Source organism: Fukomys damarensis, unplaced genomic scaffold (assembly GCF_012274545.1).
Source record: "Fukomys damarensis isolate Sample0158 unplaced genomic scaffold, DMR_v1.0_HiC HiC_scaffold_21, whole genome shotgun sequence".
In the NCBI taxonomy this organism is placed as follows: Eukaryota; Metazoa; Chordata; class Mammalia; order Rodentia; family Bathyergidae; genus Fukomys; species Fukomys damarensis.
This window is the reverse complement of record NW_022900933.1, coordinates 28,815,280-28,841,773: the sequence shown is the minus strand read 5'-3', so window position 1 is coordinate 28,841,773 and position 26,494 is coordinate 28,815,280. Positions and strand designations below refer to the sequence as shown.

The 26,494-nt window shown below is 35.5% G+C and overlaps 2 protein-coding genes across 3 annotated transcripts in view; both read left to right on the top strand.

The window, feature by feature from the left end:
- The window catches only part of Eml5 (EMAP like 5), a 137,955-nt gene that overhangs the window by 93,038 nt on the left and 18,423 nt on the right, over positions 1 to 26,494 (top strand). The window contains exons 21-32 of one of the 2 annotated variants that reach the window (XM_033766747.1): positions 930 to 1,082; positions 1,815 to 1,946; positions 3,373 to 3,461; positions 4,028 to 4,204; positions 8,885 to 9,086; positions 9,792 to 9,918; positions 10,925 to 10,939; positions 12,965 to 12,973; positions 15,084 to 15,162; positions 16,459 to 16,588; positions 19,257 to 19,355; positions 26,058 to 26,078. In XM_033766747.1, the coding sequence (XP_033622638.1) occupies positions 930 to 1,082; positions 1,815 to 1,946; positions 3,373 to 3,461; positions 4,028 to 4,204; positions 8,885 to 9,086; positions 9,792 to 9,918; positions 10,925 to 10,939; positions 12,965 to 12,973; positions 15,084 to 15,162; positions 16,459 to 16,588; positions 19,257 to 19,355; positions 26,058 to 26,078 (1,233 nt within the window). The remainder of the gene's footprint in view (positions 1 to 929; positions 1,083 to 1,814; positions 1,947 to 3,372; positions 3,462 to 4,027; positions 4,205 to 8,884; positions 9,087 to 9,791; positions 9,919 to 10,924; positions 10,940 to 12,964; positions 12,974 to 15,083; positions 15,163 to 16,458; positions 16,589 to 19,256; positions 19,356 to 26,057; positions 26,079 to 26,494) is intronic. The other variant, XM_033766748.1, reaches the window with a different exon arrangement.
- On the top strand, positions 5,297 to 7,502 carry LOC104856781 (GA-binding protein subunit beta-2-like). The gene is given in 2 exon segments (XM_033766749.1): positions 5,297 to 7,039; positions 7,042 to 7,502. Coding segments are annotated over 2 exon segments (1,278 nt in total). The 5' UTR covers positions 5,297 to 6,097; the 3' UTR covers positions 7,378 to 7,502.

Here is a 26,494-nt window from a genome sequence, read left to right as displayed (position 1 = left end):
AAATTTTTTTTTTTTTTTTTTTTTTTTTTGGTACCAGGGATTGAACTAAGGTCCTTGCACTTGCAAGGTAGGCCACCAAACCACTGAGCTAAATCCCCAGCCCACTTGAAACTTAAAGTACTACAGTGATCCAATACCACTAAGGGAGAACCAAAAGTTCAACAACAACAACAAAAAAAAACAGAATGAAAAAAAAAAAACAAAGAACAGAAAGAGCAACAAAAACCAACCAGAATAACCCAAATTCCAACAAATTAGCCAGGTTACAATACTAGTAATTGCCAAAATCACCACAGCAATAAAAACAAAAACATTGGCACAGTTGTTAAAACTATAACCCAAATCTTTCACACAGCCCCCCTTTACTGGTGTCACCACCTGGTTTCAGTTAACCACACAATTTCCTCCTGTGGAGACAGTTACCTCTCTGAAGCTTTGGGGAGTGTCATTTCCCTCAGTTTCTGCTCCACCTGAAGAAACCACTGGAAGGCAATTTTTTTCTCTCTTCTGCCTCCTGTTGCCATATTGCTTTCTGATTTTTATCAAAGAACTAAGGTTCATTTCCTTTTTACCTTCTCCTCTAGGCATTGCTCCCTTGGTGGCCACCGACAATCATGGGTAGGGTGCTGACTGTTCCACATACCACATTTCCATTGTGTGTGGGAGAAATAGTTGGCTTATCATTGTTATCATTATTATTATTAAAGTTGTGTTCATGGAACCTTCTTGCCTTCCCCTTGGTGTCTTACTGCCTGCTGACTCTGGGGACTCACAGAAGCCTTAACCATAATGGAGTAAAATTTAATTGCATGTACATGCTCAGTACTCCTGCCTCCTGCCTCACAAACAGAAGGGCCTGAGTTTGATCCCCATGTCAAAAACAAACTAATTTAAAGAATTACCTGATACGTGTTCTCTTTCTCTCTCAGGTGGAAGATGTTGCTGTTTTTCTCCTGATGGAAAGGCTTTAGCTGTAGGTCTCAATGATGGAAGTTTCTTAATGGCAAATGCAGATACTCTAGAGGACCTTGTTTCTTTTCATCACAGAAAGGATATCATCTCAGATATTCGATTTTCACCTGGTAAAATAACATTGAAAGTGTATTTGATTACTAACTTTGGTCTGGTGTGAGTGGTTTTTTTAGCAACTTATTTCATCTCAGAATTTGACTTTTTTTGAGTAGAGGAGGCCATATTGTGAGAGATGAAGCTCCCTGTATTTGATTAGTGCAAGTATCTTGTTTAGTGCTAATTCTTATGTCACCACATTTCCCTATGACTTGGGCAAGGGAACTTCTCTAATCTTGTTGTTTTCATTTGTAACATAAAAAAGGATTATATGGCTCTTTTCATGATGTTCTTTTGAAATTGTATTTCTTTTGTAATTGTAATTCTTTTGAAATTGTATTAATCTTACTCTAACAATTTTCTTGTATGCATTATCTACTAGTAAACCTACTATAACATAGGAATTACTAATGTCAAGGCAAAATTTACTTCTGCTGATTTAATTTCCTTTTTTCCTAACTTTAGAGGGTATCTTTAATATGATGTGCATCAAAATTACAGTGTGTGTAATTTTGGTTATTTGCTCTTCACTGAACTAATTTATTACAGTAAAGTATATTTCATTTAGTTAATTATTTATATGATTTGAAATGTGTTATTTGTTATTTAACACATCAGTCTTGTTATAATTTAGGAAACACCTGAAATTTCTCCCAACATATATTAAGAAAATTAATTCCAGTTACAGAGTATAAAAAAATATTTCCATGGGTACAAAATATCAAGCAAATGTGTTTCTGTTTTAGGTTCTGGAAAATACCTCGCTGTGGCCTCCCATGACAGCTTTATAGATATTTACAATGTGATGAGTAGTAAGCGGGTGGGAGTATGCAAAGGCGCGACCAGCCACATAACCCACATTGACTGGGATGTGAGAGGTATGAATTACTATCTGAGGAAGTTTTCATTTGACTTAATGTAGTTTGGGACATTTTGGTTTTGGTTTTGGTTTTTTTTTTTATGTTGTTTGGTTGTAATTTTTTTAGTTTTCTGAGACAGGGTCTTGCTATTTTACTCCAGGCCAATCTTGAACTTGCTACATAGCCTAGGCTGACCTTGAACTTGAAATCTTCCTGCCTCAACTTCCAGAGTGATGGGATTATAAGTGTAAAACACCACACCTAGCATTGTAGCTGTTAAAAGAAAAAAAACTGCAATATGATTTAATAGATTCACAAGCCTTGTAAAAAAACAGACATTCAAACAAGCACTCAAAATTATTTTCCATTGCTTTATTTTGTATCTGAACATGAGCACTATAGCATTTACTGGTTTTGTTTGTTTCTTTCTTTTTGGGGTTTTTTTGGGGGGAGTTACCAGAGATCAAACGCAGGTCCTTGTACTTGCGAGGCAGGCGCCAGAACCACTGAGCTAAATCCCTGGCCCTACTGTATTTTTTAATACTTCACTTAATGTCATTATAATGGTAGTTGTTTCCCATCCAAGTACTTTAACCAGGTCTGACCCTGCTTAGATTCTGAGATCAGATGAGGTCCGATGCATTCAGGGTAGTATGGCCATAGACTATAATGGTAGTTGTTTAATTTGTAAAGTCATTTAAATATTATACAAAAATATTTTTAGTCATGATAATGCACTAGTTTTGTCAGATTAACTTGACAAACTTCAAATTTGAAAATAAACATGTTAATGATGAATGCCGGGCTTGGTAGTGCAGGCCTGTAATCCCAGCATTCAAGAGGCTGAGGTAGGAGGATTGCCATGAGCTCAAAGTCATCCTGGACTACATAGCAATACCCTGTCTCAAAAAACAACAACAACAAAAAGTGTTAATGATGATTTAAAATTATTTCCTCAATAGTTGGTATAAAATATATTTCCTAAAAATAGTCACACAACATAAAGAATTTTTAATGAGTGTCTTTGTTTTTTAGCAGAACATGTAGCATATGACATATTTGATAAATTTGGATAAATCTTAAATATTGTAAATGGCCCCTTTTCTAAGGATATTTTACATTTTCAATTTTATAAACTTAATATTGTAAATGAAGCTTTTTCCAAATATTGTTAAACACATTATTTGCAGTTACTTTTTAAAAATCATTCTAGTATTTGTTTTTTTACTTTTTGCATTATACATAACAAATATTTTTTATGTATTTACCTACACAAAAATTAAACCATTAACAAATTCATTATAATGAAATTAAGAAAGTATGTCAGTATATATGAACTATAAAATAAAATTATTTTTATATTTAAGCTTAGTTTTCACATAAAATATAGACATCATACTAATGATATACTATTCATACTTTCTTATTTCTATATTGTTTTAAGGAAAGCTTTTACAGGTCAACACTGGTGCTAAAGAACAGTTATTCTTTGAAGCTCCTAGAGGGAAAAAACAAAGCATCCCCTGTGTGGAGGTAGGAAGAGACGGGTGCTTATAGTGGTGTTTATATAAAAGTAAAAGTAGTTATAAAATTAATCCTTACTGTCCATCATTTATAAACTTATGAGGCTTGTATTCACATTACTCAAATTATAGCTTTTATTGGGGCGAGTTTATTTTAGTGGGCTAGAATATATAGATGAGTAAAGAAAGAGACATTTTAAGAAGTGGAATAAAGCACTAGCCACTATGGTTGAATCACTGTCTTCAAATCACAGAGAGCATCCACTGACAGACAGAGATGGTGACATCTAATTCAAGTACTGCATGTCTGCTACATCTCTGGGAACCCGTGTACCTAAGATGCTTGTTAGCAAGTTCCTGCTTTAAAAAAATTTTTTAAATTGTATTTAGTTCTGTGCCTGACAATAGTAATTTTGTTGACAAGTCCTAGGAAGAGATGCTTACAAAATTTAACATGAAATGACTTAATAAAGGAGGGGACTGTATGTAAAGGTTGTTAATTTGATTGAGTTTGGTTGTCAGTTTATGTATTACAAGCAGCGCAGTTTTTTTTTTCTCTCTCTCTCTCTCTTTTAGGTGGAAAAAATTAGTTGGGCATCATGGACAAGTGTGCTTGGTGTATGCTGTGAGGGAATTTGGCCAGTAATTGGAGAAGCCACAGATGTAACTGCCTCTTGCCTCACCAGTGACAAAATGGTCCTAGCTACCGGGGATGATTTGGGATTCGTGAAGTTATTTAGATATCCCGCTAAAGTATGTTTTTCTTTAACTTTTCTCATGATCACAATCACAAAAACAGTTAAGGTTGTCTCCTTTCATAACATTTCATTGTTTTAATATGAATATGAGGTAAGATTAAAACTACAGTGCGTGTTTAAATTTTTAAAAATTTATTACAGAAGACATTACCACTGTTCCCCGAACGTGGTTCTTCCCACTTTCTTAAGCAGTTTGGAAAGTCTCTCTTGTGAATGTCTTCAGTTGTGCTGTAATGACTGACTTGATGTCCTGAATCCATTCCAGATGTTTACCTGTCAGATCATTTTGACTTTGAGAAAGAGCCAGAAGTCACATGGTGCCAGGACACCGTGAATGAGGACAGGGTGTCTTGTTTTTAGTACCATCTTTCCACTGGATGGTACTGGGCAGCAGCATCTACTGTATTTTCTTTTCACTTTTGTTCACACTTCATAAAGACACTAACAAAAGATTTCCAGAACTACAGAAAGTGGCAGGAATGATATAAGTGTATTTGAAGTGAGGAGTGGTGTTTTGAGGATGATTAATGGCAATATGTCTATTACTGTAATAAGCTTTTTAAAAGTAAACATTCATTATATATTTGGATCATACCTCATAGTACATATGTACAATGAAAGGTTCAGAATTGTTTACTATTTTTGGCATCACATTTATAGCTTTTATCTAGAATACCAATTCTAATATATGATCCCATGCCTTGAATTATAATTATATTCTTCAGTGTTTTTCAGTAATGAGTAATGTAAATACCTCTTTTAAAAGAAACATTCCTTTTCTCCCCCATTATTAACTTAAGTAATTTTACTAGTTTTACTGAATATATACCATTAAGAGTAAATACAAACTAGCTGGGTGTGAAGCCGGGTGTAGTGGCGCACACCTGTAATCACAGCACTCTGGAGGCTGAGACAGGAGGACCGCTGTGAGTTTGAGACCAGCCTGGGTTACGTAGTGAGTTCCAGGTCAATCTCAAATATATAGTGAGACCCTGTCTCAAAAAACCAAAAAAAAAAAAAATCAAATACAAACTTTCATAGATATTACTTTTAAATGTAAAATGTTTTAACCATTAAATACAAAACACTTAAACATCTATAAAATTAATGAAGGATATTTTTGCTGTAATCAAAAGTTGTGTGTACCCATAGTGTTACAAGTTTACTCAATTCCCTTTTACTTCTATTCAAACAACTACGAAACACTAGGCTTCTGCTGAGCACCAAAATGTCAGCAGATATATTTATTTTTAACTGTCGCAAATTAAGTTATATATTGTAATCTGACACCAGTGTGAACATAAACCTAAGTATGAAGTAGGACGCTGAAATCATATTATTGTATGCAGTTGTTCTTTTAAGTAGCTGCTCATATATCAATATTTTTATAGCAACACTGAAGTGAAAACAGAACTTAGATACTCAAGAAAATATTGTACAGATCCTGTTTTCAATACATAGAAGTGGTAGAACCTTGGTTGACAAGAATATGTTCCACTAGAACTTTTTCAGTCAGAAACTTCACTTTCAGGATTCTAGATCATATAAATCCCTTAGGAACAAGTGACTCTAGGATATGGGCCTATAGATTATGTCTTGTCTTCATTATAGCAAGAATCACATAACCTTAGAAATACAGTATTTTGATGACCGTTCCATTCTGTCTCTCCCAGGTAATGTTCAAATTTTACTATTCATTATGTTTTATTTCTTAAAGGCATCTTATTTTAACAACCTTAAAAAGTGTCCACCTATCTTCTGCGCCCCCAAAAGGAACACACAGTAGGTATTGGTTTCGCAGTCCCATCTGAGAACTTGCTGCTGGCAGCTGAAACGAAATACATGATCTTCAGGCAACAGAGCTTCCTGAAAACCTCCGTTTCTATGCATGAAGATGTCTCTGGCGGACTTGGGGAAGAGGCTGCTGGGAGCAGCAAGAAAAGGCCAAGATGATGAAGTGAGGATGTTGATGGCCGGTGGTGCCCCATTTACCACAGGCTGGCTTGGAACCTCCCCGCTGCACCTTGCAGCCCAGCCTGGACACTACTCCACTGCAGAAGTGCTGCTTCACACTGGCGTCAGCAGGGACACCCACACTAAAGTGGACAGGACCCCTCTGCACATGGCCGCAGCCGACGGACACACACACGTCATGGAGCTGCTTGTTAGGAATGGTGCCGATGTGAATGCCAAGGACATGCTGAAGACGACAGCTTTGCACTGGGCCACAGAGCACCATCGGGACGTTGTCAAGCTGCTTATCAAGTACGGGGCTGATGTTCATGCTTTCAGCAAGTTTGATAAATCGGCCTTTGACATAGCTCTGGAGAAAAACAATGCTGAGATTTTGGTCATCCTGCAGGAAGCAATGCAGAGTCAGGTCACTGCCAACCCCGAGAGAGCCAACTCCATGACCAACCCCATGACGGTGGCTGCACCATTCATCTTCACCTCCAGAGAGGTGGTTAACCTCGCCAGCCTTGTTTCTTCAGCCAACACCAAAACAACCTCCCGTGACCCCCATTCCTCAGCAGTACAGTTCTCAAATTCTACCACTTCAGTGCTGGCCACCCTTGCTGCCCTTGCTGAGGTGTCTGCCCCCTTCTCCAACTCACACAGAGCCGCAGTCAGTCCAGAAGAAATCACAGAGGGAGATTCAGTTGACTCATTGGTCCAGCAAGTGGTGGGGAGTGGAGGCCAGAGAGTGATCATCATAGTGACCGATGGGGTCCCTCTGGGGAACCTCCAAGCTGCCCTCCCTGCTGCAGGCCTGGGCCAGCCACTTATCATAACTATGTAAGACGGACAGCAAGTTCTAACTGTACCTGTTGGTCAGGTCAGATTGCAGAGGAGACTGTGATTGAGGAGGAAGAGGAAGAAGCAGAGAAGTTACCACTGACAGAGAAAGCAAGGATGGGAGAGATGACAGTGTGGAGGAGAGTAAGGAGGGCAGCAAAAGAGAGTTACTACAGTAGCAACAAGGAGGCCAATCAAAGAGCCCAGGAATACCGGCACCAGCTCCTAAGGAAAGAGCAGGATGCAGAACAGTACCGTCTTAGGCTGGAGGCCATAGCCCAACAACAGCCCAATGGAATTGATTTCGCTGTGGTTGAAGAGATAGCTGAGGTAGATGCTGTAGTAATCACAGACAGAGAGGAGCAGAAGTGACTAGGTCAGGAGGTGCCACAGAGCCTCATACTGGAGTTTCTATGGAAACTGTTTCATCCTAACAAGCAAGATCCACAGCTTGCATTGTGTTCATCTTATTTCTCTTTTAAGAAGAAAATTCAGCTGGGCACAGTGGCACATACCTGTAATCTCAGCTACTTGTGAGGTTGAGGCAAGAGGATTGGAAGTTTGAGCCCAGCTTGGGCAACTCAGTGAGACTCTGTTTCAGAAAAGGGCTGGGGTGTAACTCAGTTGCAGAGTGCCTAGCTAGCATGTGCAGGGCCCTAAGTTCAAATCTTCATACCACAAAAGGAGAAGGAGAAAATAATGCAGAGGGTGAATACTGTATAAAAACTGAGTGTCCTGAAGAAAACTGTAGGCAGGAGGTGAAGTTCAGTGGTAGACACTTGCCTATCATGTACAAGGCCTGGATATGACCCTCAGCACTGAAAACAGAAACAACAAACAACAGCTCTAGTGGGGAACAGTGCTTGGGCCCAGGAAGGCTCAGTTTGCAACTGGAAAGTTCAAAGTCGTATTTAACAAATACTTCTAAGGGACCAAAACAGTAAAGACCAAATTTCTCAGTTCACATCACTGCTTTAAGCATAGAGACAGTGTTGATATTGTAGGTTGATTGTTTTTTAAATAACTGACTTTATTAAAGCTTTTTGAAATAATGTTCCTAAAAAGAAAAGTGTCCACCTAAAACCTACTTAATGATATATTGGTCTGAAATTTACTTATATAACTTGGTAATGCTGATGTTCTAGATTTAAAAGTGGTCAACATCTATAACTTGGCATTGTGCGAATTTTTTTTAATATTGAAAAGGAAAATACAGGGTTAGGGATATGGCTCATTGGTCAACTGCTTGCTGAGCATGTGGGAGGTTCTGGGATTGATCCTCAGCATCCCACATACACACAAAATAGAAAATTCATTCTACATATAAGTGTAGTCTTATAAACAAAAGCACTAATGAATTAAGAGGAAAGATATTTCATACCCCAAAGCAGTGGATACTTTTGTTACTATAGCCATGCTGTGCAGGGGATTTGTATACTTTTTCAATGATTGTGTTTCCAACAGTAACATATCTGTATAACATTGTTTTCCTTACATATACACTATTCCATAGATGTACACAGCAGTTAACTCTCATTCTATTGAATATTATTTTTTACTACCATAAGTGACTACTATGGTAAATATTTTTTGCACACATAGCAGTTTATTAGCATGCAGAATACCAGCTTGGGTTCTAAAAGAGTTAATGATACCAAGCCGTGCGGGAAATATCGTTATTCTGTTCTGACCAGATTTTGGAATTGTTATTTTATTTCAGCAAATTTTGGTATTTTTTCATGTATTTTATACATGTTGCACTTGAAATAACAAATTTCTAGTGATATTTTAAGAAAGAAATAACTAAAATATAATTTTTTGGTATTACAAGTTTTCAAATAAAATTTCTCAGAAAGAGTTTGACTTTTCTTATCTTTAGGGAAAATTTGGAAAGTTTAAGAGGTATGTGGCCCATAGTACACATGTCACAAATGTTCGCTGGACGTATGATGACAGCATGTTGGTTACCCTCGGAGGTGCAGATATGTCTTTAATGGTGTGGACAAGTGAAATGGAGAGCTATCGAGAGAAAAGGACTTGTGATAGTGAAGAATCTGATATAGATTCTGAAGAAGATGGAGGTCTGTCATTTTAAAACATTTTAACAAAGTCATAGAAAAAATTAGCAGAGCTGATTTAAACTGCAGAAGCTTTTAAAAAGTACTAATAATGGTTAATTGTGATGTTAATTTGACACCAAGATTGGTTTTGTGACTCAAGAATAATAGGCTGGCATATATTGATGACTTTGGTATTCTTCAACTATAAATGTGAAATAATCACATTTTAAATGAGTACTGTTTAAATGTATTGAACTTCATAGTTTAAAATAATTTTTATTTCTTCCTAAGGTACCAGTAATACTGCTTCATTATGGAAAAAACCTTTTGCAATAAGAAATAAACATAGTATCTATATTCAGCCACTCACAAGTTAACTTGTTAGCATTTGAGGTATATCCTAAGGTATATGTGTATTTAAGGCTACATGATACTTTTTAACAAAAAACTGTGTTTTGGTAGTTTTACACATTACTAATACATAATTTTTCAACAGAAAGGACATCATATTAAATTTATTTTGTGACTTGGTCATACTTCCTAGCAGTACTTCAAAAACATTACATAGCACTAAATGCTCTTCTACATAATTTTTACTGGCTGCATATTATTTTATAATTTGAGCATAACTCAATTTATTTAATATTGTTGGGTATACCTATATCTAAGATTATAATTGATCTTTCCCATTTCATTTAAAGATTAACTTTTATATTTCGATGGTAGGCTATGACACTGATGTTACAAGGGAGAATGAAATCAGTTACACCATCAGAGCCTTATCAACAAATATCCGCCCGATGTTTGGAATCAAGCCTCATTTGCAACAAAAAGAACCCTCAGTTGATGAGAGGTAATAAGTTTAAAATTAGGTGACAAAAAAAATGTTGATATTAATATTGAATTTTTTATTTAAGCACATTTTCTACAGAAGCTAAGTAACAGTAGTATTCTTAATTTATGTAGTTTAGCAACTCTTAGAAAACATGCTGGTCTTAGCCGGGCGTGGTGGGACACGCTTGTGATCCCAGCTCTCGGGAGGCGGAGGCGGGAGGATCACTGTGAGTTCGAGGCCAGCCTGGGCTACATAGTGAGACCCTGTCTCAAAAAACAAAAAACAAAAAACAAAAACAAGAAAACATGTTGGTCTTTAAAAGCTTTTTTGTGATAATACTGTCTTTGTGCATAATTTAAGGAGTGTTACATACACGTATACAGTTGATGTGTTAAAGTGACTTTACATGGCAACTTTAGTGGAGTTGGGAGAGATGATAAAATCTGAATGTAGTGCCCAGTACCTTTTAAGAAGCCTATGAGCAGAGGTTTGATTCAGTTTTTATCTCTCCATGTGCCCTTCATCAAGGATAGACCATCATTTCAAAATTTTCCAAAACAGGATGGCTGAAGTATAGCTTATCTTTAATGGAAGTTATTAGTCTTGATCTGTAATTATCAAAAAAAAGTAGATATGCACAGCAATTGCATGAGGAGACAACTTTTAATAGTCTCAGAGTTAGATCACAGATCAAGAGAGAAATTGACCTGATGCTTTTAAAATCAAAGATGGAAGAGTAAAGAGGCACATGGGGGCAGACGATGTAGCTCATCAGTAGAGCACTTGCCTAGCATGTGTGAGGCCCTGAGTTCTATAGTAGCAAATCTTGTATATATAAAATAGTAACTTTTTCCAAATTCCCGATACTTTTAATGAAAATATTCAAAACAATATGACAAAATCTAGATGCTTTGTATTTCCTTCGAATTTTATTGCTATGTGGTAGCTTTACTCGTGCTTATAAACTGCTCTTTACTCATGATCAATTTTCATGTTTCTCTTTTTCCACTTACTCCTTTCAAAGGCAGGGAATAGTAAGGTAAGTTTTATTAAAGAATATATTTATTTAAATATTCAATATTTGTTCTGTTTTTATCTTTGTACAGTATCTCATTATTTATTTCTTTGTACGTGTTTACAGTGCATCATGTTTATATTCCTTGTGAGGAATTGGTATGTGTACATGAGACATCTTAACCCTTTCTTCATCCCTTTTCCCTTTTTATAAAGATCTACCTCCTTTCTATCATATGTCTTTTATTTTGCTCTTTACTTATACTTTGGGTTTCTCATATAAGAGAAATCATGCATTATTTAAGCTTGTGTATCTAATTTATTTTACTTAACATTATGGTCTGAAGGTACATCCATTTTCCTGCAGATGACTCTAGTTTATCTTGCTTAATGGCAGAGTAGCACTCCATTGTTTATAAATTATAGTATTTTAAAGTATTTTTTTCCTAGAAAAAAATTTTAAGTACACTTGCCAATAAAGTATTAGAAAATGAAATATGGCAAATCTAACAAAAGAATTGCAATTTTAGATAGAATACATAGTTGTTATTATGAAAGTCGTTACTTTTTTTTGGTTTTGTAAATGACTTTTCATGAACTGCTCACATTCTAGATAGTTTTAAAGTTTTCCTTTTAGAGGTGCATAAAAACAAATGTGACCACATATATTTATAAGTGAAATATTACTCAGTTTATAAATCTTTTACCTTCATGTAGTGGACTGTTTCATGTAGTGATTCACTTAAAAATATTAAAATAGGATAATTGTGGTATTTCTGTGTTCAGTGAAAGGATGTAAGACAGACTCTTGGGTTACTTTTATAGCTACTTATAGTGAGATGAAAATGTCTTCAGTGAGTTTCTGAAACAAGATAATGTGGAAATGGATAGTCAATTTTAGAAGTAAAAACATTAACATTGATGAAATGCTGAGAGATAAGGATAAAAAAAAAATGTAGACTTGAGACCAGATTGTTCAGAAACACAAATGGTAGGCACCACTGGATATTTTTGACAGCAGGAATTAATTATCTGTGAAATTCATCAGTATTTTAAACAGGGTAATGTGTGCAAATATTAGTCCAGAGTATGACACAACTTCTAAAGAGGACCACATCATCTTACACTAACAGAAACAAAGCATCCAGATCTAGTGTCATATTTAGAGTAGCTTATTCAGTACTGATCTCTGCATTAGATGGACATTGCCAATTTATAGTAGTGTAGAAGAAAGAAGTGATGCAGATGAAAGAAAGCTGGGAAGTCTCTTCATATAAAGAATAATCAGTTGTTTAGGAATCATTTATTTCATAACAAGGAAACTCACTAGAGAGATAATCACCATATTTGGATATGAATGGTAGACCACCAACTTGTCAGTTGTGAGTGCTATAAAAGGAAGTTTTTGACATGTGCAGAAGGACCCTGATTTGAATGGGAAAGGGGAGGAAGTGACTTCTGTGATCTCTTACAATTCTGTTACAGTCATTATGTTACTGAAGGAATTTTTTTAAATGCCATTTCTTTTACAAGCCGAGTCCCAAATCCAGCATGTGTGACCCATTCTGCCTGCTCAGGTGGCCTAACTGGGAAGCCCTCTTAGCTCAGAATAAGGGCTCACTTATTTTCCTTAAAATCAGTGTAAGTGCTACCAGTCTTTTAAATTGGTGAAGATTTTATTTTCCATTTGTAAGAACAATCTTAAATACATATATTTTTATTGAAATTCAGATTATACAATCTGGAAAAGAAAAAGTAAGAACAAAAAGCTTTGGAAGTATGTAACACATATTGAATTCTCATTTTTCTTTTTTTTACCTGTTTCTTCTGATTTCCCTTTCACTAGTAGAATAATTAAAACCTTTTCTTATATGTAGTAATAAATTTAAAAGAATAGACCTTTAATATATTAATATAGTTTATCTGCATTAAACTTGTAAAAATATTTCACTACAGATGGTGCTTTATAGTGTCTTAAATTCAAATTTGTGTTGTAATCTTTTCTGCTTTTTTTTTCTCTCTTTTTTCTTTTTTTGGTCTGCTGCTGAAGAGGTTCCAGGTAATCTTCTCTTTACCATGTTTACAAAGCCTCATTTTGTACTTTTAGCATCTTTTTTATTTACCATAAATGAGCTGTCTTACTTGTTGTTATTTACCTGTGTTCACAGTTTACCACATTTTTCCCCTTTGGAATTAGTATCCTGAAATGAATTGCATTTTTTTTTTTTTTTGGTACCAGGAATTGAATTGCATCTTAATTATTGGGCATAGACTGTATATGTAATTGCTTTACTAAAACTTTATCCATTCAACTTGTATAATTTTATATAAGCTGGACAATTTTATTTTAAGCAGTCATATACCTTAAATATGTGATCCTTACAAAAATTAAAATTAAAATATGCTTGTTACTTAGGGTTGTATAGGTAAAAATTATTATGAGTTACAGTTAAAGCTGGGAGATGCTAACATTGAATAAAGTTATCAAAACAATTAAGTTAGAATAAAAGCCCAAGTTTCTTCCTCCCCCCCGGGTTTTGTTTGTTTGTTTGTTTGTTTGTTTTTTTGAGACAGGGTCTCACCATGTAGTTGAGACTGACCTGGAATTCACTATGTAGCCCAGGCTGGTCTTGAACTCACAGCGATCCTCCTGCCTCAGCCTCCCAAGTGCTGGGATTACAGGCATGCACCACCACACCTGGCCCCAAGTTTCTGTCATTCTTTGAAATGACCCTATGAGAAATTTGTTAATGTTAAATGTAAATCTAGTTCTATTTTTATGTATGGACTTTGAAAAAGTAACATGAAGTGTGAGACCATAATTAATGTGATAACCTGAAAAGTTATTTATATATTTAAGGACATTTACTTTATGACATCAATCAGTCATGCTTATATATTCCACATGCTGTGTTATTTTACAAGTGGAAATTACATTTGTTTTATATTTCACATTAAAGATAAAACTTTTTATTTTGCTGGGGGTACTGGGGATCGAACTCAGGACCTTGCGCTTGCGAGGAGGCAGATGCAGCACCACTAAGCTAAATCCCTACCCCTAAGAGACTTTTTAGTAACTGTACAAATTAGTGTAATTTGACACTAATTTGAAATGGAAATCTGTTTTATGGCTTTAATTTTAGGATATTTATTCATAAATGTCAGAGTTTTCCATAAAAAGTTAATTTGTATCATTTCCTAATTTAGTTGTTATAAATTAAATATTAACTAACAATTTAGAGGGGAGTTGATGTGTGGTTGGTTTAGATTCAGGTTTCATATTTACATAATATTTGAATAATAAGATAGAAACAATAAACTAATAGATTTTTTTAAATGAAAGTATTATAGAGAAGTGCCTCCATATTTAAATGATCCAAAATGTGATCTGTATGCCTGTTAGGATGTGACACAGCGTAAATAGATTCTGAGCAGAAAAGAGGTTTAGATTTCAGAACTGTTGTGTAGGGAACTTTTATAAATGGTTGGTCAATAGGGAGTCATTTGAGACAATATTAGTAGTAGTTACCTTTTACAGAGTGTTGCATGGTTTACAGTGCCTTTTGACTGTAGAACTCTTCCATGAGTAATTGTCTTACAGTGATGCCACTAGCTAGTACTAGGGACTTCAAGAAGCTGAGAAGGGCCGGGGATTTAGCTCAGCGGTTCAGTGGCCTTCTGCAAGGACCTGAGTTCAATCCCTGGTACCAAAAAAAAAAAAAAAAAGAATCCAAGAAAGTAAAGGCCATGAAAGAACAGGAAATGAGTACAAATTTGAGCTCACGTGTAATTTATGTTGTCAAGAGTATAACGTTCATGAAGATGTTATTAAAATTGATTGTCAAGAAGAATGGATTTACACCTGCCATGTGCAGATTTTGTATGATGCTTTAGAGCAATAACCCAGACTTTGTTGATAGTGCATCCATCAAGAAACCTTTGAGTATATCAAACTAACATTGTATATTTGTTTATAAACAGTCTGCACTTGTTCTGTTCATACTGTGAAGCATATACCAAACAAAAGTAAAATGAATAAAATTGGCTGCATTAGAAGCTGTCATGAGGTAGAGGATACTGAATTGCTTCCCATGGGGATGGAGGGCAGGTCTAGGACGCTCCCAAAGGCCTCAGTGACAGTGCCTGTCCTCTGCCCACCTCTGTTTCAGGCCCCCGGTGAGCAGAGCCCCACCACAGCCAGAGAAACTTCAAACAAACAATGTTGGCAAGAAGAAGAGACCCATAGAGGTAAGGAAACCCACTCCTCTGTGTCATTAAAATGTATCCATAGTTCATTTCTGTAAAACACCAAAGTTTTGTCATTAGTGTTCATAAAATAAGTGTATTAGTAATTTGGTTGTTAAAATTGACTGCTTAACTCTTACTCAAGTCTGAGCTTTGGATTGCTATCCTCTGTTTTCCTCGACTTTTTAAATGTGTATTTCTTTTTACTTTTCCATAAGTAATACCCTCATTTGATCTGTAACTCAGAGAACTTCTAAATGTGAATATATGTGAATAATCTATCGCTTAGAGAAGCACATGCTCCTTGGCACCCACCAAGTGGGCTAAGAGTTTTAGGTTAAAAATTAAATACTTAAAGCACATCAGGAACGTTTACCCCAGGTGATATATTTAATATTTTAGTACTTTCCACTTCTGTATTTGCTTCCAACCAAAAAAAAAAAACTTTTCACAATAATTGAGAAATAAAAGTCCTGCCTGGCATGGTGGTGAGTACCTGTAGCCACACTACTCAGAAGGCTGAAGCAAGAGGGTTACAAGTTCAAGGCCAGCCTGGAAAAACAATGAGACCCTATATCAAAATAAAAAATAAAATAAAGGGCTGGGGATATAGCTCAGTGACAGGAGTGCCTTTGGGTTTGACCCCAGAACTGCAAAAAAAAAAAAGAAGAAGAAGAGGAAAAAAAAAAGTTCTCCTGGGCATTTTGTAAATCCCAGCATCAGCAACAAACAAGCAAACCATGCCAAATGAACAAGGAGTAAAGGTGTAGGAACGTGTTAGAGCTTCCTCCTCTCCCACCCATCCTCACAAAACCCATAAAAGTGTACACTTAAAATGGCAAGATTCTTTGCTAAGACTTTAGTATGAGTTCTCAAAAACAACTTTGAATTCTCCCCAAGTATCTGTCTTGGACATAATTTATCCTGTATTGTGTATGTAAAGCAAGTATTTCAAGTAACAATGAATACAAGAAATTTTCTTCTTTTAGACATAAGAACTATCTCTGTTTAACACATGGAATCTTAAATCTAAAAGTATTAGCATCAGATGACCTTCTGATTCCCTTTTCCTTTTTTACAACTTTATATAGAAAAGTATGGAATGTGTAATGTTTCAGTTGCCCAGGAAAGGTTACACAGAAAAATATATCTAGCTTAATTTGTGTTTGAAATTTACAAAAAAAGTAAAAAAGCATTCTGCCATTTTAAAGACAATATTGCTGTATCACAGAACACTGATGAACATTTAAACCTGAGGAAAAATATAATTGTGTAATGATTTTATCATTATTGTTATAGGACCTTGTGTTGGAGCTTGTTTTTGGTTATCGAGGCAGAGACTGCAGGAATAATGTACACTATTTAAATGATGGTGATGATATAATTTATCACACTGCATCCATTGGAATTCTGCACAATGTTGCTACAGGTAGGAAACACTAAATCTCCACACTCCCACGCATAGTTTTGAAGCTAAATTTTTTTAAATAGCAGCTTAACATTCTTAGTTAAAACTATGATATTTAGATATGGTCCAGAACTTAAAATACTTCATATTTTTGCACTTTCTGGTAACATCAGCCTTATGATACAAAAGAAAAGTAATTCATGATACAGAGTGCTCATAGATCTCCATTAGAAGTAAGACTTACTGTATGTTAAAACCAAGTTTTATAATAAAGCCATTCGTACTTTAAATTCTGTTTCCCAAAGCCTCATAAGAAGGGATGGTTTGGGTGGTTGTCCTTGACAGTGATGCAGAGTGTCATATTGGATAAGTGGTTATTGAGGTGGGGTCATTCTTGCAGAGGCCTTGGAAAGCCAAGGAAGAAAGCTACTGATCTGAGGCTCTAGTAATGATTCCTTGTTAGATTGAGGAAGATAAGAAAAAAATTTCTTGGTATCATTTAATTGATTGGCTTGTTGCAAAGCAAATGAAGTTCACTTAACATCATTTGATTACCAGTGTGATAATCTTAGTGATATTAGTATTTTAATTTGGAATTGTTGTATTACATATAATTGCACACTTCATAAAGTCTGAAAGTTAGAACCAAAAGCCAAGATTATCTAGTCAAACATTTCTGGCTTTTCTTCTGATAGTTTTTCTCAGAATGAATAACGAGTAGATTGGTTATATGAGTTATAATCCCTTTGCTGGTTAGTATTAATTGTTAGTGTGATCTTCCTGTTAGGTTTCCCAAAAAAGAAAATTAACCAGGATCATGTGAAATCACTGGTAACTTCCCATTCAATAATTTGGACTATTTTAAAGGCATTTCTAAGGAAGAAATTCTTCGCAGCTTCACATATCCTTCAAGAGAATAAGGAAGAGTAGAATAAGTCAATCAAGAAAGGAATAAATATATAAATAAACTGTTATGTTTATACCTGTAATTTTGTTTTGTTTTGTTGAGACAGGGTCTTGCTATGTATGTAGTCCAGGCTGGCCTCAAACTCTATCCTCTTGCCTAAACCTCCCATGTGCTGGGATTATAGGTGTGTACCAGCCATTTTATTTATTTGTAATTAATCACCTTTCTAATAGTAGGGTATTGAAAGAGAGAGCAGGGAGACTAGACACTTGCTTCAGTTCTCAGTACATGGTTTCTGATACATTGCCATGTTCACTATAGGAAATCTAATTCATTTTCGTGTGTGTGTGTGTGTGTGTGTGTGTGTGTGTGTGTGTGTGTGTGGTAATTAATCACCTTTCTAATAGTAGGGTATTGAAAGAGAGAGCAGGGAGACTAGACACTTGCTTCAGTTCTCAGTACATGGTTTCTGATACATTGCCATGTTCACTATAGGAAATCTAATTCATTTTCGTGTGTGTGTGTGTGTGTGTGTGTGTGTGTGTGTGTGTGTGTGTGTGGTACTGAGGATCAAACTGGGGCCCTTGTGCTTGCAAGTCAGGCAGCAGAACCACTGAGCCAAATCCCTGGCTTCATTTTCTTTTTGAGATAGGGTCTCACTATGAATATTTCATTCTGGTGTTGAACTCACTGTATAGCCCAGATTGGCCTCAAATTCAAAGCAATACTTCTGTCTCAGCCTTTCCACTGCCAAAATTATGGTACCACAACAACCAGCAGAAAATCTTAATTCTGCTAGTTAATATTCTACCAACCCATAATTAGTTGTTTACTTCTTTAACTGGACCAACTAACTATCTGCCCTGGAAAGTACAAAGCACCTTCCACTTTGAGAATTTTGAAAGTAATAGTAGATCTGTTAAATATAGTTGAAAGGTTGGTTTTTTTTTTTGTTTTTTTTTTTAGTTTCGGCTTTAGGATCAGGGGAGACTTGGTATCTGTGATCCTATATAACTAGATTGAGCCTACTTTTCTGACTTAATTTCCTATCTTGTCATTTACTTGCACAAGCCTAGTTTTTTGCCTATCCAAGATCTCTTGAGTGTCAGTACTGCTAGATGAATCACATTAGTGCTTTGATCAAAACACTTCATTGCCCCAACACTGACTACAGCATACGTATGAAATATGCAATAAATATGGCTCTCTTGTTAGGTACAAAAATTATCTCTGGTTTCTGAGTGACATCAGTGAATTTTTGTATTTTAGGAAACTGAAACAGAAAGATCATAGGCTAGTGTTCAAAATCTTCCATAATTCTAGTCCCTACTTCTCTTTCAAACTGTATTGCTCACTTTTCTTTTTCATAACTTCCACTTCAGCCAGTTGTATACCAAACACTTTCCTGCTTTTGTGCCTTTGCTTAAAGTGTCCTTGGCGTAGAATAGCCTTCCTCTCCACCATTGTCCAGGTCCCAGTGCAGGAGTGCCATATTTCCATGACAAGAATAATCTTTTCTGTGCTGAATTTCCATGCATCTTTGCTCTTTAAATCTTTGTGGCACTTGGTAGGTTTAGCCTTGATTAAACAGTTTATCCTGTTCAGGGCTTTGTTCCTTTAAAACTTTTTATTCTTTCTGACCATTGTGATTATGTGCCCAGAATAAGGGCTCAAAAAATATGCATTGAATAAACAAGTGAGTAATTTATTACACTAGTTAAGTGAATTTGCCTGTCACATCTTAAAATTTTCAAACTCAATTTTCAAATTCTTCCTTTACAGGGACTCAGAGTTTTTATCAAGAACATAATGATGATATTCTGTGCCTCACTGTAAATCAACACCCCAAATTTATCAACATAGTGGCAACTGGCCAAGTAGGTATGTTTCTCTATTTTAAAAAGAAACAATTTGAAGCATTTGTTTTGTTAAAATAAATTTAATTTCCTAGAGAAAATATTAAAATATAATTATGGATTTTTAAAAATCAATTTCTATATAAAGCATACACCCAATTATACCATATGATTGCTTCCAAATTTTTCTTGTCTGAGTTCATTTAGACTAATTTATAATAAACTATTGTATAATGGTTGAAATAGTTGCATTTGGTACTTTTATGTTTAGCTCCATTTGCACTGAATTCTTTGAAAGTGAAGTCTTGAGTCACTCTACAGAAGGAAGGAGGCCTATTTCCTGAAGGAGTAAAGACCACATTACCTAAACACCTGGCTCTGTGCCTCTTGGATCATAGTTAATTACTCTGTAAAGTTTTATCAGATGGATTTATTTATACAACAAACTTATTACACAACTGATATTGCAAGGCATTGCTCTAGGCACTGGGGATACAAACAGGTTATGTATGATAAGAAAAAAATCTTACATTAGTGGAATTGATGGTCTGTGAATAAAATCCTAACAACATACAGTTCTTTCTTTGGTTCTTTCTCCTTTCTCCTTCTGTTAAGCAACTTTACTTAGGTTAGTGCTATAGTTTTCCTTTAGTTAAGAACTGTCATGCTCATAGACTAATGTCAGGAATTTGATCTTTTTTCCACTGTTTTCCCTTTATTTTGAAAGGTATCACTATAAAGAATATGGGACACCTAATCATTTCCCCCTCTGTTTCCAAGGCAAACTCTGGTAGCAAAGAGGTGGATTTTTTATATGTATATCCCTGTGATTTGCCCTACTTATATCTTTCTACAAAATGGATAACAAAAAATGCTTCACTGATAACTAATTGAATATAAGTTCAAGTGAAGACCAGCAAATGAGGAGCCACATTTATTTTCTGAACATAAAAAGAATTGATCAGTAGTTATTTTTCTGCCAAACTTAAATTGCTTATCTATTTTTTGTTTAAAATCATACAGATCAAAAAGGGAAAAGAAAAAATGTGAGAGAATGAAAAGATGAAAATAAAGTGTTTGTAGATGGGGAGGGGAGGAGGGGGTGAAGGGAGGGCAGAGGTAAGGGGAAAAAATGAGAATCAAGACTTGTCATGTAGAGGTACAAAATCCCAACAATGAATGTAACTGTACTGTATCCCTAAAATGTACCAATAAACTCAATTAAAGCTGAAAATAAATAAATAAAAAAAATCATACAGATCATAAAGGAATTGAAATATTTGGCTTCATGATATTTTAGCCAGTTATGTATAGACTTTTTCTTCACTAGAATCTTGCAAACCATGTTATGCAGTTCATCATTATGAACTTGAACTCTACCAGCATTTTATGGCTAATGAAGTAGTCTAGCCTTTCTCTAGTCAGCTCATGTACAAAGTAGTTCTTCATATAGAACAAAAGTCTAGACAAAGGACTATTATTTAGAATATATAAAGAACTCAAAACAAACAGTCCCCCCAAATATAAAGACCCGATTCAAAAATGGGCATCTGAAATGAACAGATATTTCTTAGACAAAGAAGTAAAAGCAGCAAGTAAATACATGAAAAAATGTTCCACATCATTGGTCATTTGAGAGATGCAGATGAAAACAACACTGAGATTCCACCTCACCCCACAAAGAATGGCTGCCATCAAGAAATCAACCAATAAAAAATGTTGGCGGGGTTGTGGGGAGAAAGGAACCCTTCTCCATTGTTGGTGGGAGTGCAGACTGGTGCAACCACTGTGGAAATCAATATGGAGATACCTCAAAGAGCTGGGACTAGAGGTTCCATTTGATTCAGCCATCCCTCTGCTGGATATCTTTCCAAAAGAATTAAAAGAATCACACCAGAGTGATATATACACACCCATGTTTATAGCGGCACAGTTTGTAATAGCTAAAATTTGGAAACAGCCCATTTGCCCATCAGTTGGAGACTGGATAAAGAAGATGTAGTTTTTCTATATAGAACAAAAGTCTGTCTGTGATTGTTTTTACTGGTTTCATTCTTGCAATGCCTGCAACATCTAATCATTTACTACTGACTTTATTTTCTAGTTTTGGAGACAACTATATTCTCATTGAATTTTATTTAGTACTTCCTTTTTAGAAGGCCCATGTTAGATATCTTCCACCTGTAATCCGGCAGTCTAACAAGAGAACAACAGATTACTTTCCCCGAGGGAGATTCCCTGTCTACAGAACCATGTTTGGGGTATTTGAAATTCTGTAGTTATCTAATGAGTCCTGATTCTGCTTAGGGGCCCGAGTCTTTTCTTAGAGTTCATCCTCCCGGTAGCAGACTGTACAACCCATATGTTCCCCCTAGAGGGGTTGCCAGGAGTATCTGTTCATTAGAACTCCTCAGTGAACAGCCTTAAACTTTAAGAGGTTCTCAGTTTGTACCAGGCCTTCCAGATCATTATAGGAATCTACTCATCCAGACAAGAAAAGAAAAAGTACTTCATTTGATAATTTTAATCTTGACTGATAACTAAAATATTTAGATCTGTAATGTTCTACCCTTTATCTGTACTCTTGTCCCAAACCTTTTCAGGGACAGACCTAATCTCTCTCATCAGCCAATCTTCATGTGAATAATTTCAAAGTCCTCTTGCCATTTGGAGGTTATCTGAGTAGTTTCAATACTAAAAGCAGTATTTCTGGTACGGTCTGTGCAGCAGAGGGAAGTGGCCCACTCTGTCTTCCCTCATACTGCAGGTCAAGACATTTGGGCGTGTGTTATCAATATGTCTTTGAAATTATTATCTCATGTGGATATAAGCCTTGATCAATGCAAAAAACAATCACCAATCTTGAATGGATTCCTGAGTTTTTACTCCTTCTTTTCTTATGACACACTTTTTCAAGTTTTGTGAATAGGTATTTCCACTACAGATATAACAAGCATTGCTTTTCTCGGCAAACTTTTATTCATATGGAAAATCTTTACTTAAAAGAACTGTTTGGAGTTTTATAGTAATCTTCACCGTCATTTTCTTCAAGAGGTTTAGATGTAATTCTTCACTACAAATAGAGATGTACTGATACTCCAGAAGGCCTATTTAACAGTGAATTTTATAAACCAAAATAAGAGTCATATCAGTTTAAATCTTATCAATACTATTTTAAAAGATGTCATAATTAAATTTTCATAAACTAATTAAATACAAAGAAAATATTTTTATCCAAAGAGAAATTAAAAGGTCAAACATAGTGTTAACATGCATATAATTAAAATTGTACCAATAAACTCAATAAAAAGAAAAAAATGTACTCAGTGTAATAAAACTAATTTCACATGTTTTTTTTTTTTTTATTGATTAGGTATACAATACAGTTACATTCATCATTGGGATCCTGTACCTTTACATGATAGGTCTTGATTCTCATTTTTTCCCCTTGTCCCTGCCCTCCCTTCACCCCCTCCTCCCCTCCCCATTTACAAACACTTTATTTCCATTTTTTCAGTTTCTCATATTTTTTTTTCCTCTCCCTTATTACTTTTCCCCTACCCTTCCCACTTTCCCTACACCTTTAGCCCTTTACTTCCTATTTCACATTATTAATTATCTCATTAGGATCCTGTGTACTACTATAGTTTTTCACACCAAAGAAACTATTTGGTATTTCAGTTAAAGAAATCTCTGTATGAACATTAAAAATAGGGAATCAAAAAATAAAACTAAAAAGGAAAGTAAAAGAGGAAAGGCAATGATGTAACATTAAAATAATCCTTAATTCTGGAGATGAAAATGGTCCCCAAACATATTTAAAATTGCTTCTTGCTCTTACAGTCTTATCTTATTCTTTTTTTTCATTATTTAGAGAATACCTTATTAGTTTCTGTAATCAAACCCACGTAGATATGATCTTACATATTTGGTACAATGTGTTACCCCTGTATACATGGAAAAAAAATAAAAAATTAAAATTAAAAAATTAACATTTCTAGGCCAATACAGCTGTCCATTTCTGTACAATGTCAACTCAACACAGTAAATTGGGATGACTTTTTCCAAAATTGGCAGCACCGTTAAAGTTTCCCAAAATTCAATTTATATAATATATATATGTATATATATATATATTTATATTTATATAAAAAGACTAATAATAGTATGTTGTGCATCAATAGCAGCAACAGCTTTTCCAGGTTCTGCAGTCATCTGAACAAAATTATAGACATTCAGCACATTCCATTAAAAAAAACAAACCAAAAAAACAAAGAAAAGAATAATATCCAGAAAACAGCAAAGTTTTGCTGCTGTTGTGCTACCTGGCACCATTTTTTTTATTAGCATCTTAATCATCATCTGGAAAGAGAACATTCTAGAGTAATATCATTACCATGCTCTGATAAACCATGGTCCCTACTATGTATCATAAAGCATTCATAGAGGTATGATACAATACCGTCCTACATCAATAATACTAGATTCAGTTTTGTTTTGAAATTTACTTTGTCTGCAAATAAGATTGCTACCCCTGTTTTTCTCTGGGCTCCTGTCACATAGAGAATTGTTTTCTATCTTTTCACTTTCAGTCTATGGGCTTCTTTTTGCACTAGGTGTGTTTCTTGTATCAATATATTGTTGGATTTTGCTTCTTATTCCATTTTGCCAGTCTATTTCTCTTGATTGGTGAGTTGAGGCCATTGACATTGCTGGTTATAACTGATATGTACTGACTTATTATTGACATGTTAGTGGCCTTTTGTTGACTCTTTTTACTTTTTCACATTCTTTTAATTTCTTGCCTTGCCTATTTGATTTGCTCTGTTGGGCCTCATGGTGTTGTTGCCTTCATTGTCTTTTTCTAGGATCTTGTTTAGAATTGCTTGTAGTGCTGGTTTGGTATTCACGTAGTTTCTCAGGTGTTCTTTGTCGTGGAAGTGTCTTATTTCCCCCTCCATTTTGCAAGAGAGTTTTGCTGGATAGATCAGTCTAGGTTGGAGGTTGTTCTCTTTTAGTACTTGAAATATCTCATTCCAGGCTCTCCTTGCCCCAAGGGTTTGTGTTGAAAAGTCTGCTGTGATTCTGATGGGCTTTCCTTTGTATGTGATTTGTTTCTTTTCTCTTACTGCTTGTAGTATTTTGTTCTTCTGTTCGGTTTCTGGGATCTTGATTATTATATGTCTAGGTGTAGATTTTTTTTGATTGTAGCTAGTTGGGGTCCTATATGCCTCAGTTATCTGAATGTCACATTCTTCCCCTCTGTTTGAGAAGTTTTCTGTCCTTAATTCTGCAAACAGCTTTTTAAAGTCATTTATATTTTGTCCTGCTACTTCATGGATTCCTATCAGTCTTATGTTATTCTTCTTTGCATCATCTAGGAGTTGTTGGATCGATTTCTCATGATCCCTTACTGTTTTTAAGAGACCTTTCTTTTCATGGTCCCTGACTGCAATCTTATCTTCTGTATCTGAGAGTCTATCTTCGCATTCTTTTATTCTTTTGTGTACACTTTCAATAGCGTGTTTAATCTCCTGGATATCTGTTTGAATCTGTTTCATGGATTCCATTTCTTTCCTATGTTGGGCATTTATTTTTTGCATTTCTTTCTTATGCTGGGTCTTCATGGCTTCTATCATGGTCCTGAGCTCATTGATGTTTTTGTCAGTTTCTGCTCTAGAGTCTCGAATTGCAACTTCCATTTTGCTCACTATCTCTATGGTTATCTGGGAAATTATTTCTGTTTTGAATTTTTCTGGAGCCTGATTGATCTGTTTTGTTACTTCCTGTGCTTTGAGTTCCGGGTGTCCTGGTGGTTCACTATCGGCCTTTTCATCCTCATTTGCCCTACTGTTTGCCATTGGTGAACTGGAAGTCTGTCCTTGTGTCTTGCTTAAGTGTTTTCTCTTTTAATTTTTGTTGTCAGATTGTCCTTGGTTTAATCTCTGGGATATCACCCAAATCTTCCTGATATAGTTGCACCCTAGCTTCTGTGTCTCTAACGACCCACAGACATTCTCATCTTCATAACATCAGAGAAACAGCTCATCAAATCAACCGCAATGCTTTATCCCAACTGATACAATCAGCAACACATTAAGATCAAGCACAACTTGGACACTGACCACCTGTGGTAGTCACTAGTCTATCACCCTTAAATCATTTGAATTCAATTGAAATCAAGAAGCAGTCCAGAACATGTCTGCAGTGAACAAAATTTCAATATAGTGTATTTACCATTTAATGGCTCAGACTGAGCAAGCATGCAAGACCCCTGATCTCAGTTAGCTGATGGCTGAACCCCCTGACACTGACTGACCTCGGGCTGCAAGGCCCAGATTGCGTTCCCCAACCTTCTGAATGGTTGAACTCCACAACGTTCTATTACAGGTTTCCCACACCCTTTCTTTAAAGATGTTCAAAGTTGGGAACTCAGAAAAATACCCTTGATGACCACCTCTGCCTCTGCAGAGTGGGTCCCAAGACTGGCACAGTCAGGAGGTCTGAGAGTGCAGGCGGGGGGACTTATGGGGGTTCATGGGCGCCCTGCAGCTACCTTCCTGGCACTTGAGCGATGGCAACTGGGGCGGGAGCCAGCGTGGCTCTCCTTCTAATTTCACGTTTTAATTATTTCACATTATTTTTCGGTAATTAGGTTTTGCAAATTTTATTAGAAATATTTATGTTACATATGAATAATTATTTTTGTACTGTTTTTCTATTATAGGTGATTCAGCAGACATGTCAGGTAAGGAAAATTAAACATTATCTATTTTAGTTACATTGTTTGGTAACAATAGCCCCAATTTGTATAAAGTAATAAGATACTTGGGCGTATCTTTTTAAAAAAATTCATTGGATATAATTTATTACTTGCATCCAACTCTCATATTTATCTGCAAAAAGCTTGTTAATTTTTTAAATGAAGAATGTATCATTTTAATGCCCTGATACTAAGCCAAATCTGTAAAAATGTAGTTTTTTAAAAACTATTGTTATGAACTCTTTAGTATACCCATAAGTAGTCTAAGCACTTCACATATATTGCCTCATTTAATCTGTGTCAGCTTGCTCAAATATAGCCACATTGAAGGCAGGATTCTTCTTCATGACTTATCCAGAAGAGGTGTCCATCCTATAAAACAACCTTATCCAAATTGGCAA